Source organism: Callorhinus ursinus, unplaced genomic scaffold (genome assembly GCF_003265705.2).
Source record: "Callorhinus ursinus isolate GAN/ISIS: 27379988/994484 unplaced genomic scaffold, GSC_fseal_2.0 scaffold6, whole genome shotgun sequence".
Taxonomy (NCBI): domain Eukaryota; kingdom Metazoa; phylum Chordata; class Mammalia; order Carnivora; family Otariidae; genus Callorhinus; species Callorhinus ursinus.
The window spans coordinates 34,651,514-34,670,338 of record NW_027397068.1 but is presented as its reverse complement, the minus strand read 5'-3'; the positions used below and the strand labels follow the sequence as shown (position 1 = coordinate 34,670,338).

General features: G+C 39.5%; 1 protein-coding gene across 1 annotated transcript in view; it reads left to right on the top strand.

Moving 5' to 3' along the window:
* Positions 1-18,825, top strand: part of FRK (fyn related Src family tyrosine kinase) — a 101,404-nt gene that overhangs the window by 40,064 nt on the left and 42,515 nt on the right. The window contains exon 2 of the mRNA XM_025860638.2: positions 13,277-13,398. Coding sequence (XP_025716423.1) covers positions 13,277-13,398 — 122 coding nt within the window. The remainder of the gene's footprint in view (positions 1-13,276; positions 13,399-18,825) is intronic.

Here is an 18,825-nt window from a genome sequence, read left to right as displayed (position 1 = left end):
TGCTCTGCCTGAGGATATATCCTGCTAAAGAAAATTCTATTTTCAAAGCTCTGGTTGTTTGTACTGTTGAGAATCAAGACCTGGAATGGATGGGCCTTTATGGAGCAGAACAAATGAACATCTGTTGGAGTATACAGAAGGCCCAGAATGCTCCTTTGGAGTGGGGGTGGGATTAAGAACTACATTGCTTTGCATATAAAATCAGGGGTATTTTGTTGTAAAAGCCTGGTCCAGAGGAGAGGGGAAGGGCCCTTAGCAACCTGGCAGGGGGCTCTGGACCTGAGGGATAAGAGCATTTTGGGAAATTCCCTCTTCAGGACACTTGGTACTAAATTTCCAGGAACAGAGAATTCTGATGTGTTTGAACTTGTTACTCTAGATTGTACTTGGCTCTCCACAGATTTTACACAAAGTTCGGGCTGAATTTATATCTTTTGGTTGGGATGAAAATAAGACAGTGGGGTCCGGTTTGGGGCAGAGTGGACCAGAGAGAACCAGGGTTTGGGGTGGGTGATGGCAGACATGAGAGAAAGTCTTTCCCTTCAAAGAATAGCTGTGCTTTTCAAAACTCAGCCCCAGGTTCCCAGCCTCAGAATGCTCTGGGGCACTTGGGAACCTGCAGCATCTGGAGCCCCACCTCCAAGCTGGGAGTACCTGTACACACTCTTCCTTGGCTTTCTTAGCAAACTGGGGTTTGAGAACTGAGGCCCTGGAGGAGGTTAAGAAGTGTGGAGGGGTGGATGGGGAGGGACAGTTTTCCTTCTCTCACGCAGCCTTTCCCCATAGCCGTTCCCAGGAGTGAGGCTGTAAGATACTTGTGCACCTGCCCTAGAATTAGAGAATTCTAAGCAAAAACAAGCAGAGAACTAATTTTCAGGTTTCAGAAAAAATCCACCAGTGTGCTGGCAGAACCTTCCTTTTGTTTCCTGACAAATGGCTTGTTGGCACTGAAAACAAAAGGTATATTTTCTGGCACTGTTTCCGGCTTTCCTTTTGACAAGAATAAGCTGCTTTGTGGATAGGTGCAGCTTCTACCATTTCAGGAGTCCAGTGGGGGACATTTACATAGGTTATAAATACTTCAGTTATTAATACTGGTGTGATTATTGATAATTATTAATGATAGCGATGTTGAGTTGGTAGCTGGGTGCACAGGATCAAATTACTAAAAAGAAAGGAAAAGAAAAAGAGAATATGTGTGTCCATTCTGACCTTTATGGACTCTGTCTCTCCTCTTGTCTGCCTTGGGACACCTGCTTCATTTAAACCCCTAAAAAGTCAGTGATACTAGTGCACATCTGTGATGGTAGCAGTGGGTTCACACCTACACACATACACACACACCCGCATACATCCACATCCACAACCACATACACATCCACAACCACATCCACATCCACAACCACATCCACATCCGCATATATGCCTGTGTCTCTGTGCCGTGTGTGGGTTAAGAGAATAGAGATTTTGTTTTTCATTATATATTTGCCAAATGTGAAAGACAGTTTCACTTAAACATTTTGATTTTTATATGGATTTAAGAGATATCTATAAAGAAATCCTACCTCAGCTATTCCTTTATAATCAGAAATATTATTTCTATTCTATGTGTAGTTATTTTTTTATAAAAGGGTACTCTTCCTGTTAAACAGATTGTTCATTTTTCTTTGGCTAAAGAGCCATAGTGCCTAAGGAGACCCTTGGAGGATACCTGGAGCTTCTGGTGTTTTGCATTTCCATAAATATCAGTGATTGTCAATGAAGTTGATGGATATCATTTATTTCTTACCTAGAAAAAATTCTAATAGATATTGGCCAGGCTGCAGTTGAGAAATCTGGATATTGTCTCAATCCTAGAGTGGATTACAGTCCTCACTCATCTACTCCTTCCAAAGACTCTATCCAGTTTTTCTGTGCTGAGTTTATTTTGATTACTTTGACTTCAGGAACACACAGGCAAACCCTCTGGAATTCCATCTGCCACATATTGCAGCCTACTGAGTGATTTTAAAAATTTACTCTCTCCTTCTTACGTTGCTTCATTTTTTTTCTCCTTTGCCCTTACCACCTTCGAACACACTGTATAATTACTCATTTATTTTATTTATTGTCTATCTTTCCCCATTATATGGGAGTCCCATAAAGGCAGGACTTTCTGTTTGTTCCATTCACTGCACTATTTCTACCAACTAGAACTGAGCCTGACACATAGTAAGTGCTCAATAAATAATTGTTAAATGAAAAATGAATGAGTGAAGGAATTTTATGGTGGTAAGGCTGTGGTTATAGCTTTGTTACCTGCTCTTGCATGAACTTGGAAAAAAAAAACACTTAGCCTTATTGAAGGAGATGTGTAGTTTCTGTCACAGGCATCATTGAGAATTTAATGAAACACTGGACTCTCTTCCCAGAGAATGCACGTACTCATTAAAACACATTTACAATAAGTTTCAGAGGTTTACACATGGACCCTCATAAAAATTTCTTTCTAGTTCTAAAATTCTGATCACCTCTCCTGTGTCCCTCCCATAGAATAATTCTCCCTTGCTCTTGCCTTCCACATTTTCATCTCTTAAACTTATTCATTAAATGATTTTTAGAAAAAACAAGTCAAAATTTCCCATCATTTTTGCAGGTGTGCTCAGAACTCAAAATTCTTTACTTTGTTAAATCTTAATTGGAATATCTTATCAACCTCCTAATGTACTTTTTGAATATTTACCGAAGATCTACCTCAACTGTGGAGTTAGTAGTTTCTACATGGGAGTACATATAAACATCGAAGAACTGGTTTTGTTTCTTCTTCATTTAATCGACCCTCTCCCACCCCCCACTGCCCACCAAACCAGGCTGCTCACAGACATGCTGCTGGTTCTTCACCTGTGACATGCCCTTGTCCTTCATTTCTTTCGGTTTCTCATCTCTTCCAAATCCTTATTCCAAGTGTCTTTTCTCTAAGATGCCTTCCCTTTTTTTAAAAAATTTTATTTTATTATGTTATGTTAATCACCATACATTACATCATTAGTTTTTGATGTAGTGTTCCATGATTTATTGTTTGCGTATAACACCCAGTGCTCCATTCAATACGTACCCTCTTTAATACCCATCACCAGGCTGACCCAAACCCCCACCCTTCTCCCCTCTAGAACCCTCAGTTTGTTTCTCAGAGTCCATAGTCTCTCATGGTTCGTCTCCCCCTCTGATTTCCCCCCTTCATTTTTCCCTTCCTACTATCTTCTCTCTCTCTCTTTTTTTTTTTAACATATAATGTATTACTTGTTTCAGAGGTACAGGTCTGTGATTCAACAGTCTTACACAATTCACAGCACTCACCATAACACATACCCTCCCCAATGTCTATCACCCAGCCACCCCATCCTTCCCACCCCCCACCGCTCCAGCAACCCTCAGTTTGTTTCCTGAGATTAAGAATTCTTCGTATCAGTGAGATCATATGATACATGTCTTTCTCTGATTGACTTATTTCACTTAGCATAATACCCTCTAGTTCCATCCACATTGTTGCAAATGGCAAGATTTTGGTTTTTTTTTTTTTTTTTGATGGCTGCATATAAGATGCCTTCCCTTACTGACACACTTTTGATTTGCTTATTTCTTGGATTGCAATTCCCTTAGCAATTAAATGCTCCTTTTGTTTTTGTCATTTCTTTTTTATTTATTACTCAGTTAAAGTGATCTCTTATCCCTCCCTTGATAATCTAAAATTCTCAAAGGGAAAGAAATATGCCCTTCTTTTGCTCTTATGCTTCTTCATCTGTTTTCCATATAGTTAGTATGAAATGAATGTTACTGATATATTTTAGCAAATGAAGCACACAGAAAACTATATCTGTATGACCATGTATGGTAATAAGAAGGTAAAGTTACCTTCAAGTTGTATACTTTCTGATTTGGGATAAAGGATTTAACGAAAGTATATGATGACATGGAGTGTAATGTTATTAACCCATCTAGAAGAGGGTACACACATGGACTACTAGCTCACTAGACTCAACATTTGGTCTTGTTCCTTCTGTGAACATTCCCAAAGAACAAGTTATTTTGTAGATCTTTATTTTTTTTAAGTAAAATCTGTGCCCAGTGTGGGGCTTGAACTCACTACTCCGAGATCAAGAGTTGCATGCTGTATTGACTGAGCTAGCCAGGTGCCCCACATTTTGTAGATCTTTAAGAATACTCAGTGCTTTAAATAAAGTGGGATGAGATAATATCATTCATGACTCTAGGAATTAAGATTCTTTAAAATTAAGTGAATTAAAAAGTTCCTTTCATTTTTCCTTCTTGGAAGTGAGAAAGGAAATGATTCATGAGAGGAAATAACTATTGTGGGTTTTGTGTGTGTGTGTGTGTGTGTGTGTGTGTGTGTGTGTGTGTGTCTGTTTTGATAGGAAACTGAGTGGGGCTGTCACTTCTGAAATTAGAGCTCCCTATAACTATTAAAAAGTCATACTAGTACCCAAAAACTTATTCAAATAAAGAATTGGAGTGAACATTTGTGGTATTTTGTGAAGTAAGGCATTTTCTTAGACATTATAAAATCAATTGCATTTACTTTCTTTTGATGTGACAAAGATGGAAATTCCTTAACGATTTAATGCTTTCAACTCTAATATTTCTCTCGTTTCTAGGACAAACATTATCACAAATGTACAAAAACAAAGCAGACACGCTTAATGATTGGAAATGCCATTATATATTCACACACTTTGTTTATTTCTTAATTTATTTTAGGTAAGCTCCACGCCCAGTTGGAGGGCTTGAACTCCTGACCCTGAAATCAAGAGTTGCATGCTCCACCTACTGAGCCAGCAGGCACCCTTGTTTTTTATTTTAAAAGAGAAATCAATATTAGTTTCCATTTCCTTTTATACAAATAGGAGATGGTTGTGAGACCAAAGCAGTGCCTTCAGATTGAATCCCTATCTCAACTTTATTATGCTCTTCAACTTTTTGTGAGGAATTGCTTTTGATTACTAGACACTGGCAGGTGGGTTCAGGTTATAATCATATCCTTACAAACATATAGCACCACACCTTCCTCAGGGGTGAAAGTACCAATTAGTTCATCTTACTTCCTTTCTAAAGAAGTTCCTTCAAAATTCCCTTTTTATGATGACTGTCCAGGTGAACAATAACAAAAAAGCTTTGTCAAATGAACCAAGCAAGGAGCTTCCTGGTTTCGTTGTGATTGCACGTCATACCTCAGACATTGAAGGTGACATCGTCGCTTTATCACACATTTTTTTACATGTGTGCAGCCTTGATACGCTTGTGTGTGGGAGGGCAGGAAAATCAGCTCTATTTTTGACCTTTACATTCATAGGCAAATGTTCTCTTTGGGAGAAGAGAGTGGTCAGATTGGAATCTGTGGTCTGTGGCCAATTAACATCTGAATCTGTGTTGCAACTGGCCCAGGACAGATAAGGCTTCTCCCTTAAGTGTTTAGCACTCAAAGTATGTGGCAAGCGCAGATAAATGATTACATGAACACAGGTTTTATCTAGTTCAACAGGCAGTATAAACTGGAAGACATATAAATGCCCACATTGAAGTACAGTATATTGTTTCATCAACAGGTATTTAACTGTTCCAAAAGGTATATGGGGTGTTTTCAGTTAGGCTTTGTACCGGAGAGGTCTGCAGCCTCAAGTGAACGTGGAATAATAATAATAATAATAATAATAATAATAAAGCAGCTCTAACTTTTGTATGCTACATGTGAAACCGAAGGGTGGTCACTGAAGACTGGGAATTCTGGGGAAGGAGATTTAAGTGATGCCAGTGCAAATAGCCATAAGAGAATGAGTTTAGCTAGAGCCGAAGAGTTGATGGTGGGGAAGACATTGTTCAGGAAGTGGCTGGTGTCCAGATGGTAGAGGGCCTGAAATTCCAAGTCAATAAGGATTTTATTCCATAAGCAAAGGAAACCCTTAAAACTTATTATGTGTATGTATGCCTTGGTGAGATGTATCAGGTCATATGATCAAATGATTAATCTAGTGGTGGTGGCATAAGCAAGGTGGGGGAGTCTAAGGTAATGCGTGTAACACCGTAACAGCAGTCCCTGGCTCCTTGTCCGTGATCAATAAGCAGAAGCTGTTAATATTAAAGAGGACAGAGAGTAAAATATTGCCATGATCTAAGTGGTGATGTTAAAGTGGACAAACGTTGTGATGAGGGAAATGAAAAGGAGGGAATGCATAACAAAATACATATGAGCACTGTTTGCTTTTTCTTTGTCCTTATCATGCTATGTTCACTTTCTGTGAACTAAATGGGCTGCTGAGCCTCAGGAGACTTTGTAGAGGAGAGGGACATGCTTACCTGGACAGGAAGGGAACTTCACAGGGGCTGTCCTGACAATGTTGCTGAGACGCAGATAGATGCAGGGGAATCATATGGAACTGCCATAGCTCAAGGGACCATGAGTTCACACCTTACATTTAGATATGATAAATGACTAAATGTGGGTGATGAGCGTACCCTGCAAACTATAGGTGTTTTGCAAATGTTTGTGTCTCTGATGTCTCCCAAGCCACGCTGGTGAGGATGATGGGAGGTTTTATCCACTGTGACATGTGTCTGTGAAGACTATGAGGAAGAAATGAGGAAATATTAATGGACGTACCACATCTTTATTTTTTTTTAATTTTATTTATTTTTTTAATTAAGGAGGCTCCACACCCGATGTGGGGCTTGAACTTGGTACACTGAGATCAAGAATTCTATGCTCTACCAACTGAATCAGCCAGGTGCCCCTGGAGGTATCATGTCTGTTTACATATTGATTTCCCTAAATTTTGATTGATATCTATATTTTTTAAATGTTGATATTCAGTAATAACACATAAATTCTGTTGTTTTCTTTTTAAGACTGATTTTGTCTTTTTTGTCAAAGTACTTCCAGTTATCACAGTACAGCCTTTTTGAATTAGTAAAATTGCCTACTGCCACCTGGTGGCAGCATGTCCTAATCAAGAATGGGCAGGTAGGACCAAAAAATCACTAGGGAGGAACCTTCCAATACAAACACATCTAGAAAAGTGAGATCACGTTCACATATTTATCACATTTTTTTCATGACCTCACGCCTAACATGCCTAAAACCAAATATATAATTTCTCCCTTAAATTAGTTTTCTGAAAATAGGTGCTATTTATTGAACATGAATGTAGCCAGGCATCCAACACTTGATATACATCATTTTTTCTTTTTTACTCTCAAAACAAACCTACCAGGCAGTTGTTGTTGTTGTTGTTGTTATTATTATTATTATTATTTTTGCTAACAAATGACGAAATCTGGGCATAGAGAGGTTAATTTTCCCAGTGAGGTGCTGTAGCTCTTAATCATTATGGTACTCTTTTTTTTTTTTTTAAAGATTTTATTTACTTATTTGACAGAGAGAGACAGAGCAGGAACACAAGCAGGGGGAGTGGGAGAGGGAGAAGCAGGCTTCCCGCCAAGCAGGGAGCCCGATGTGGGGCTCGATCCCAGGACCCTGGGATCATGACCTGAGCTGAAGGCAGACGCCTAATGAGTGAGCCACCCAGGCGCCCGGTACTCTGTCTTTAATGCGTTGCCCAGTATATTGTTCTTCAGTCATCCAGATTTGAAACCCTGAGGTCATGTTTGCTCTTCTGTTTGTTTCCCTTCTCATCCATCAGCACCTGTCCTGTACTCTTTTGAGATTTTTCTTGTATCTATCAATTCTAACTGCCAAAGTTTCTACTTCAGCTCTCTTACAGCATGCAGATTTTTATAGCTTATTTCTGATTGGCTTCCTTAGATTTTTTCTGTTTAAGTAGATTGCAAAGTAATATAAAACTACATCTTGCTGTAAATATCCACATTATGGAGAAGAATGCAGAGTAAAAAGTGAAAGTTGGTTTTTGTTTTTTTTGGCCATCGGTTTTGCTATCTCTCACTAATCTCTAGAGAAGTAAGCACATATAAATTTTGGTTTGTTGGGTTTTAAAATATAAATAAAACTAATATTTTGATTCCTCTGCAGTTTACTCTTTTTCATTCAGGAGTATGTCTTGCAGATCTTTCTGGGTCTGTGCTACAGAATTTACACACAGTAGACACTGGATAAATGTTTGCAAAATAAACCTTAGACTTCAATTACATACTCCTTTCATCCAAAACAGATATTATGCTTTTTGCTCCATTTTCTATTTGAAGCATTTCCTTCTCCTTTTTGGTTATTCTTAATCAAGATCTCTTTCATGGCAAGTATGGCATAGCAATAAAGATTAGTTTCATTAAAGATCAATAAAATGTGTGTGTAGTGTCATTTTACTGAATAATTTTCACATGTAAACACCAAACTCTAACAGTATTCTCAGCTGTCTCATAAGGATTTTTAATTTTTTTTACTGTTCCTATAACTCAGTAGTTCTCAAATTTTCCTGGGCATCAGAGGCACCTGGAGACTTACTGAAACCTAGATTGTTGGGCACCACCCCACAGTCTCTGATTCAGTAGGTATGGGGGATACCTGCAGATTTCCTTTTCTAACAAGTTTGCACGTGATGCCAATGCTCCGGGTCCGGGAACCACACTTTCAAGGGTCACTAAGCTGTAAGACTCTCCCGGGATCTGTCCGGGGATATCCTGGTCACTTCTCAGCACTCACCGTTTACTGCACACAAGAATTACAGCAGAAAGAGGGCATTCAAAGTGGCTGTGGTGAGCATGCTGGGATGTGCGTGACCCTCTGGAATGGGGCCAACAGGGGCTCTAGCAGGCAGAATGGAGAAGAATGACAGTTCTGCCACAGGCTCAGACCACAGGTTAAAGCACAATTTTCCCATGTGCAGAGGGTGGAAAGAACTGTCTTTCTCCGATTAGTCTCCACAGCAGCACGTGCCCTAATGATTCAGCACATGCTGTAACGTAGAGTGGTTGCATCATCATTGAGTATGAAAGATGGCATTATAATGCCACTACATCCAGAAAACAATTTTTTATTTATAGTCACTTCCTGGTGGTAGTCAGCCAAGTAAAATTCCAGGTATTAAGTGAGCAGATGCATCCAGTCAAATATTTATATCCATTTCATTACTGTAGAGTCAATACTGGTGTGATTTGCCTTGTGAAGTGAGTATACAAAACTATTATACAAGAATCCAAAATTGGCGAGAAAAAAAGGATTTATGGGGCGCCTGGGTGGCTCAGTCTTTAAGCGTCTGCCTTCGGCTCAGGTCATGATCCCGGGGTCCTGGGATCGAGCCCCGCATCGGGCTCCCTGCTCCGCGGGAAGCCTGCTTCTCCCTCTCCCACTCCCCCTGCTTGTGTTCCCTCTCTCGCTGTGTCTCTCTCTGTCAAATAAATAAATAAAAGCTTTAAAAAAAAAAGGATTAAAAAAATTACCACAGTTTCTCTCTACAAATGTTATAAAATTACTATATCTTTGATTTATAAAACTGCTTGCTTATACATATATTGGGCAGAGAAAATACATCATTTACAGATTTGATTATATAAAATACAAATGTATGTATATAAAACATATAATAGAATTTATTCTTAAGGATGATGAGATATATGAGATATAATCATACTTCTAAGAATTTAATCTGCTAGATAAACTGTAATTCTTGTAAAGGTTTAAATATTTATATTTTGAGCAAACATTTTAATGCTGATGCATAATCAATGCACTCAGAATCAAGGAAATGCATGGGGTTGATCAGTATATTTGATCCATGTTGCTAATGTGCTTGAAATATTTGTGCAAAGAAATTTTGCCATTTCTGGAAATGGAGTAAAAAAATGTTATTAGCTATTAACTATTAGCTTTTATTAAGCATGCAACTGTCCATAAAATATATATAGTGTTTTTTATGTGTTCACTTAAACTTTACATAAAGGACATTATAGTAGTATGTATCATTCTTCAGCTCCTTTTTGTCCCTCAACAATTTGTTTTAACTGCTGTATGTTATTCTTTTATCTACAACTAAGTTTATCTATTCCCCTGAAATGGACATTTAGATTGTTTCCAATTTTTCAGTGCTAGAATTCTTCAGTAATTGTTCTTGTGATTTATTTCCTTGAGCACATATGGTATATAATCTAGAAGTGAAATTGAATGGTATATAAATGGTATGCAGCCTTATTAGATATTGCCAGATTTTTCTCTGAAGTAGTTGTACCACATGATATTGCCTCTAGTATTGTATGAAGGTTCTTGTTTCACATTTTTCCCGATACCTGAATGTGAAAGTTTTAAATTTTGTCTAGCCTGAAAAGTGTGAAATTTCATTGTTTTATTATTTATTGGTATAGATAATACTGGTACAGATAGAGACTGTGCTTATTTTCTTATTTTTATTAGTTAATGGATTTTCCTTTTCTGTGAACTGTACAATTATATACTCTGCCAATTTTTCTACTGTGTTGTCTCTTTATAAAAAATTCTTTTTAGGAGCACCTGGGTGGCTCAGTCGGTTAAGCATCTGCCTCCGGCTCAGGGCGTGATCCCGGAGTCTTGGGATCATGGGCCCCCTGTTCACTGGGGAGTCTGCTTCTCCCTCTCCCTCTGCCCCTGCCTGTGCTTTCTCTCTCTCTGTCAAATAAGTAAATAAAATCTTTAAAAATATATATTTATTTATTCTGAGAGAGCATGCGTGCACCAGTGCAGGGGAGGAGCAGAGGGAGAGGGACAGAATTCCAAGCAGACACCCCTCTGAGCGCAGAGCCCAAGGCAGGGCTTGACCCCATGGCCCCTGAGACCATGCATGACCCGGCCAAAATCAAGAGTAGGGCACCTAACCAACTGAGCCACCCAGGCGCCCCGTGTTTTTTTTTAATTGATTATAGGTCTCTATGTAATCTGAATACTATGCCTATTCTTGGTTATATACTTTGCAAATATTTTCTCCAGGTCTGTGGTTTGTATTTTAATTTTATTTCATGATAATCTTGCTGTTGTAGAAGTTTTTAATTGTGGTATAAGAAATATTATCAATCTTTTCCCTTAAGGTTTTTATGTCTTTTTCTTTTTCTTTTTCTCTTTTTCTCTTATCTAAGAAACCCTCCCTGGTCTGGTAGCCTCACAAAGTTTTTAAAGTTTGCATTAGGTCATTAATCTACATAGAACAATGTTGTATGTTGTAAGAAGTATCAATTTTTTTTCTGTATGGATTACTCATGGTACTAATATTGGTTATTGAATAATCTGCACTTTCATCTCTAATTTGTGTGTTTGGGTCTGTTTGAGGTTTTTTTTTCCCCCCCATTATTCTATTGACTTATTTCTGTAGTCATAGAAAACATGCATTTCTATTTTTCTGTGAATTCATTACATAGCCCCTTGGAATGTTTCCCTGGCTTCCATAGTTTCTGTCCGACAAACAGTAGTCTGTGGACATCAGTTTGGTCCCTGATATTGAATTGGTGAGGTGGTCATTAGTGCAGTCTACCACGTAGGATTCCAGCTCTGCCTTCTGGGAAACGGTGCAACTGCGTTTCCTACTCTCTTTGCATTTAGGCACAAACATAGGACTTATTTGCAAGAGTTTCATTCTTGTATAGAAGCTTTAACTAGAAACTCCAGGAACCAGTCTGTGATTGGCCACATGTTTTACTCCTGCCTCAGCCATCGTGGAAGCGTGGAGGCAGAAATGCCCTGGTAGTGCTAGTGATAGACCTAGAGCAGAGCCCTGGGCGACCTTTCGGACATGCAGCTGAGGGAAAAACAGGTCTTCATTGTCTTAAACCATGGAGATTTTTAGCACTGTTCATTACTCTAATATGACCTGGCTTATCCTAACTGATATAGTTAAGATTGTGTAATTTCCAACTTGATGATTGGCAAAATGGTAAACAAGCACCTTGCCTTTGCTAGGAGGTAATGATTATGTTTTAATGTCTCTCTTTTCACTTCCTTTCCCCTCTTCCTTCCGATTGTATCACCCTCAGTGCACTCATACTCTCCAATATCCATGACCTGTCAGACCAATTGGAGCCAATTTGGTATGGCCTGTATGTCCTCCCTCAGCCTGCAGCTCCTCACACAGCCTGTGTATCTTCCCTCAAGCCTACATTTCCTCTCTTTGAGTGTCTACATTTTTAAAGATGATACCTGAAAAGATAAAATCTGTACCTAAGATTTTGTTGTACCTAAAATCTTAAATGATAAAGATTAACTTTGTGACTCTAGAGTGAGGGGCCATCAGTGAAAAGCAGGTTTTCTCAACTTCCTTTTATTATAACATTAGTGTCTACTGACTCGATATACATCTTAGGCTGGCTCCAGCGTTACAATCCATAATTCTTGGGGCGCCTGGGTGGCTTAGTTGGTTAAGCATCCAACTCTTGATTTCAGCCCAGGTCATGATCCCAGGGTCCTGGCATCGAGCCCTGCATTGGGCTCCCTGCTCAGCGGGGAGTCTGCTTCTCCGTCTCCCTCTGTCTGCTGCTTCCCCTGCTTGTGCTCTCTCTGTCAAATAAATAAATAAATAAAATCTCAAAAATAAAATAAAATCCATAATTCTTTGTTAGGGTTAATCACATTCACAAACGTGTGTGTTCAGTATCTGACTTTTATATTTCTGGAATGTTCAGGATAGGAGGGTAAAGATAAGAAGTGGGGGTGGCCCTAGGAAGATACTTCCCAGGTGGAAGCATCTTTTTCACATCATTTCTCCACCAAGGACAATTTCCTTTATATTTGATAAGTTTCTCCTAAACATGCAAAATTGTCTCACATTATGGTGGCATTGGGCAGTAATGGATGGAGTGGGGGGGGAGGAATTAATGCCCAGAGAACTACATTTTTAATTGTTCACACTTTAATGTGGAGTATATGAATCCATTGATTGGAATGTTTGCCTCCTCACACCTAGAAGGTGTTAGGTGAGGTGGTGAAAGTTTGATGGTGATGATGAGTAATTATAGAGCATGGAACCCAGACGGCTAATGTGGTGGGCCCACCCTGGAAGCTTTGAATTTGACAGAAGGAGGACACATTACCTCTCAGACAGAATACAGATGTGAGAAGGAATGTGGTAGCAGGCATCAGCCAAATTCCTATTCTATAATTTTTAAAAGGCTCCTGGTGAGGGTTACAGACATCCAGAAAAATCATCTCAAGTATCGAAAGGTACATTTATACCTGTAATAGTTTCACTGAAGAATAGCAAACATTTCTGATGTTCGAACACTTTCTTGCCAAACTTTCTGCTCCTTAAAAAAATGACTCTTGATTGGTTAATTAAAGTTTACATCTGTCTCTTTTTAGGTGGTTCTTTGGAGCAATCAAGAGAACAGATGCAGAAAAACAACTATTATATTCAGAAAATCAGACTGGTGCCTTTCTAATCAGAGAAAGTGAAAGCCAGAAAGGAGATTTCGCCCTTTCAGGTATGGGCATTGTTTTGTGTGATTTAGGTGTGGGTTTGAGAGTCTGTAGGAATGAACCTGCTGTGTGAACATGGACAAGTTAATCTGAAATTTGCCTTATTTCTTATTTTCATAATTAAGTACCAAATTAAATCTGAACTACCCAAGAGTAATACAGAAATTAGCAAGCAGTTTCTATCTATGGATAGGAGTCTCTGTAAACAAATACATGCGCTCTGGATATGAAATGAAAATCATATAGATCCGACCGCGTTTCCTCACTTTTGTATTACCTAAGGGTCTATCCTTCTAGGGAAATGATAAGCAAAAAAGTGAAAACTACACTGTTGTCAAAATTGATCTTTCCCCAATATAGTTTGAGTTTTTGCATTTCATTTGTCTTTGCCTGGTAAATAGAAAATGAATTGAAATACTGGATGCAATTGCATTTAGTTAACTCCATGACATGTAAAATTTAGCCAAATGTAGTTAGTTTTCTAACTAAGAGTCAAATACATGTTTACTTTACGTTGTCTTAGGAAGGAAGAAACACCTGAGAATTGTCTTTGATAATTACAGGTGCTTACGTGCATGTCTCTGCCTTCAAGAATCTGTTTCTCGGGGTGCCTGGGTGGCTCAGTCAGTTAAGCATCCAACTCTTGGTTTTGGCCCAGGTCACGATCTCGGGGTCATGATATGGAGCCCCCCCACCCCCAACTCGGGTCAGGCTCCACACTCAGCAGGGAGTCTGCTTGAGATTCTCTCTCTCTCCCTCTGCCCTTCCTCCTGCTCATGCTCTCTCTCTCTCTCTCTCACAAATAAAGAAGTCTTTAAAGAATCTGTTTCTCGGTGTATGTTGCAAGGCCACAGAACGTCCTTTCTTCAAGACCATCCAGACCATCTGTCATGTGAGACTTTTTCTCTCCTGACTCTGCTCTGACCTCTGTTTTGTCCAGGCGCATTGTGTGCTATTATCCCCTTTAAAGCGTGCACTCTGTCTAGATATAAACCTTTTTGGGGGAAGGGATTTTGCCTTCCTTTATCCCTGTTGCCCTGCAGTAAATGTTTATTAAACACCATGCCCAGGCACCTGATTTTGTCTGCCTGGCTCACTGAGCTGAAGTCAGGACAGCCTCCAAGGTGCACCGGGGAAGCAGGCCTTGAGCTCACATGTCCTAGGAACTTTGATTGAACCTGAACTCAGGCCAGACTGTGTGTGTTGGGGACCCATTTTTCTTACTTACACTAGGCAGTCCAAATATCGGGGCAGATGGATGGGAGCTGGAAAGGATTAAGGGCAGAGGTGTTGAAGCACCTTTTTTCAGAGGTTCCATCCTTCAGCCCCTGCCTCATCCTGCACCAAATGAATATGGTGTTCTCAAATTGTTTGGCTTCAATCCACCCCTCCTTAGAGGATGCTGTTCTGATTACCGTTTTTGAAATGTGCTCCAGAATGATGTGCCACTGACCTTTCTAATCTTGCTTATACCCAAGGTGATAATAAAACAGTACAATGACTGATACAGGATAGGCATTCGCCACTTAGAATTGATGCCCCATCAGCCTGTGACTTCGTACCAGGGCACACTTATACACACCCAGGTGACATACATGAATATTTTATTAGATCTAATAACTTTTTCTGATCATGAAAGCAATATCAACATTGTTATATAAATAGAGAAGCTCAAAGAAGAATCAAAAATATCACCTTCTGAAGATGTATTTTTAATACCGAAATACCTTTCCTGGCAAGCTTTTTTTTCTGTGCTTCACCTGTAAGTGTATTTATTTAAACAAACACACCCTCATATTCAGAAAATAAATGGAGATCATCTTGTAAAGAAAAGTAAATATAGATATGTGTATATATGCATATCTATATTTATATATACATACACACAAATTTGTGTGTGCACACACACACAGTGGATCTAGGCTGCATTTTTCTTATTCTGTCTCTCAGTGTCCTGTGAACAATTTTGCATGTCCTCTCATATTCGTCTACATCATTATCTTTAGAAACCACATAACCTTCCATTGTATGGGTAATTCATCATTTAATCTATTTCATGTTTTATGTATTTTCATTATTTTAAGCTGTTTTGCTGTTAGTAAAGTATGATGCAGTGAACATCCTTATAGATAAATATTTGAAGATTTCCATGAGAATATTATACTCAGAGGAAGAAAAACGAGTCTTTTGGAAATCTCTATGCTTAATGATAAGAGATAGAAGAGAATTCCTAATTTAAGTGCATCCATGTTTGTTTATTTGGCTTTCCCAATACTTATATGCAAAATTAGGTAATCATTATTTAGCTAAGAGCTAGATTATATATTTTAGATTAGCATTAAACATAGAGAAGAAGATTTCCATGAGGAAAACAAACTAAAAGTAGAATTGCTTGAGTTATATGTTTGAATAATGCCCAGGCTGCAGTGACTGTTCTGAACACTTTCTAAGAATATTATGGAACAAAACAGCTTTACAGGCTTAGAACAAAATTACAAGGATATTGACTTTTATGTGCTGAGAATACTCTAGTGCTTGCTTATGGATTTAGGAAGCTTTGTAGGACTTTCTTGGAAACCAGCATATCATTATATATTCTTTTTGAATGAAGTCAAACGATTTAGAGTCTTTCAAACAAATTATCTGATTGCTGTGTATTCACTGGGGGACAAAGTAAATGCAGACCATTATATTCTACTGAAAGGAAAATTTTCTTATTAGCCAGAAGGAGGGTGATCCAAGAGAAAAATGGAAAGAAAAAGGTCTTCAGTATGTCCACATTAAAACAAACAAATACACCAACAAACAACCCAACTGCTGACTGTTGATTACCACTGAGGATCTTCAGATATACCATGGATTTATTTCTTAGCACAGTTGTTCCCTTAATAAGTCTGAATTGATGGTCTTCCATTTTGCTGACTTGTGTGCTGCCAAAGGAAGGCAAATAATACCCCTTTTTTATCCCTGTCTTTCCCACATGCATTTTCCTTAGAAGTATTGTCTTTATTCCTTGGGCAGCATTGGCTTGCAGCTGTCAGAAGAGCTTCATGATGGAACATGATTTATTGATGCTAGGGCAGGCTGGAGAAGCAGCAGCCCAAGGTTGGGGTGGGTGCTAATTGGCCTGTTGTGATCCTTGCATGGCTGTCAGCTCTTCTGAGGTCTGAGTAGATCTGGAAAGAGAGTTAGGGCCGTGACACTTTTCATAATGGCAAGACATTAATTAGCTGTGAATTATAGCAGCACTTTTGGATATTACATATTATATGTGGTAGCCAGAGAATCTGTCTTCATTTGATGCCTGACAGGTAGTTTTAGCAGCCCTACTGTTATTTCTCACTGGTAGTGAATTGTTTTTCTGATAAAAAATATAAAATTTCGATTGCATGTCAACTTGTTTGGCTATTTTTTGACTTCAATGAAGTCCTTTAAAGACAATCATTATTGTTATTACCATTAATATTAAGTTGATGTTTGAGTTCTATATGCATTTATATTATTGTTTAAAATACACTTTGAAGAAAATACACTTTGAGGGCTAAAACTGGGCTGCAGGTAGGTTTTTCAGAAGAGATTCTGCATTGCACATTGTAATTTTACTTTAGGCAACTCTGCATACAAAAGCCTCCAGAGTAGTAGAGGGAATTCCAGATTAGTCCTCAGTGAAACCCTTTCAAGAGCAAGTGATAACAGATTGAGGATAGTTGAAAAATGACCACGTCGATGACACGAGGCAAACAAGCTCCTCAGCAGTATTCAGGGAGATGCATTCAGGAGTTGACATCATTTATTTGTACATTTGCTTATTTCTTCAACAAACATTCAGGTGCTACCATGGGCCAGGCCTTTGCTAGGTGAAGGGCAGTGAAGACAGCAAGGCACAGTCCCTGGACCCAGTCTTTAGGAAGATGATAAGCTGTCTAGTGAGAGGCGGTGGGGGCAGGGACCCAGTCTCTAAGGAAGGGGGCAAAGAGGTTTCACAGAGGAGGAAGCATTTGTGTTCTGGCCGATTTCTGTTGCCAGGTAGCAGTGTGGGAAGGCAAATGCACAGGGTTATATGTCTGTGTGTGTGTGTGTGTGTGTGTGTGTGTGTGCGTGTGCATGTGTAGTGGGGGTGGAGTTGAGGAGAGGAGAGAAGGAATCGTAGAAAATGAGCCTGGAAAGGAAAGTGGGAGTGACAACATTTAGGGCCTTGTGTACCATGTGAGGAATTTGGACCTTGTTCTACAGGGGGAAGTTTTAGGCAGAAAGCGACCTGGTCTGACCTTCGAGAGCTTGTGAAGGGACGAGGTTTACAGGTGATAGTCTGCGGAGGAGTGACAGGCAAACACAGTGGCATCACTTGTCACTGTTTGAAATCACAGGTGCAAGGTGGCAGAGTTCATCAGCATTACGCACAAAGGGGCAACGGGACCCAAGCTCAGCTGGTCCCACTGAGGCTCCACTCAGGCACAGGGCAGCCCCAGAAGCCACAGGGCCCATCTGTTGCTGAGCTTTTCTTATGGGGCAAGTGTGGGAATCGCCCGAGGACTCAACAGCAGCTTTGTCTTGGTGCAGTCTGGGCTTGGATATCAACTGTTTGCCAGGTTGTTTGGAAATCTCACCACCTATGGGCTTTGGGCATGGTGGGAACTGCAGCTCCTTTTTCATCCAAGGAAACCATGGGATTTCTTAGAAGTGGAGTTTAGGTACAGCCCCTCCTGATAGAGGGTGACAGTGAAACAGGCCCAGTGGGTCCTTGCCACACAATCAAGAATGAACTCCTAAGGTTCTTCACTAGAGAGTCCTGCTTATCTCCACAGATGACAGCCTGAACCAGGGCAGAGGTATGGCAAATAGAGAGTAAGAAAGGGAGGTGAGAAATAATTAGAAGATGGAACTGACAGGAGTTGGTGGCTGATCAGAAATGGGGTACTATCGGGACGCAGAATCTAGGATGACTCGGATCTCTGACTTGAGTGAGGGGGGGATAGTGTCAAGATGAGAAATATAGGAAGAGATGGCGTAAGGGGGAGAGGAGAAAAGACCAAGGCAAGAATGCCTAGAGATGTTTGAGGCAATGCACATATGGTGAACATACGAGTAGCCACTATCTCTCTCTCTCTCTTTTTTTTTTTTTTGACTTGTTTCTGCTGAATTTGAGCAGAGTACTTACTATGATAAGCTTCCATTACAGTGAACATGTCCGTCCCATGGAATATGCACTTTTATGATAGTTTGTGATTGCTGTGAAGTCCCTTCTTAAGAATATAAGATAGGCCTCTGTAGTGACATATTTTAATTTTAAAGTAAATAGAGATAATTGGAACCAAATCACTGTTTTTGCCCTTCCAAGTAATAGATTGCCCTTGATTAAAGTATTGCACAAAGGGTAGAAGTGTCTTATAGAAAGGATATCACTTTCGTTAAAGGCCTTCAGCGGGGGCGAC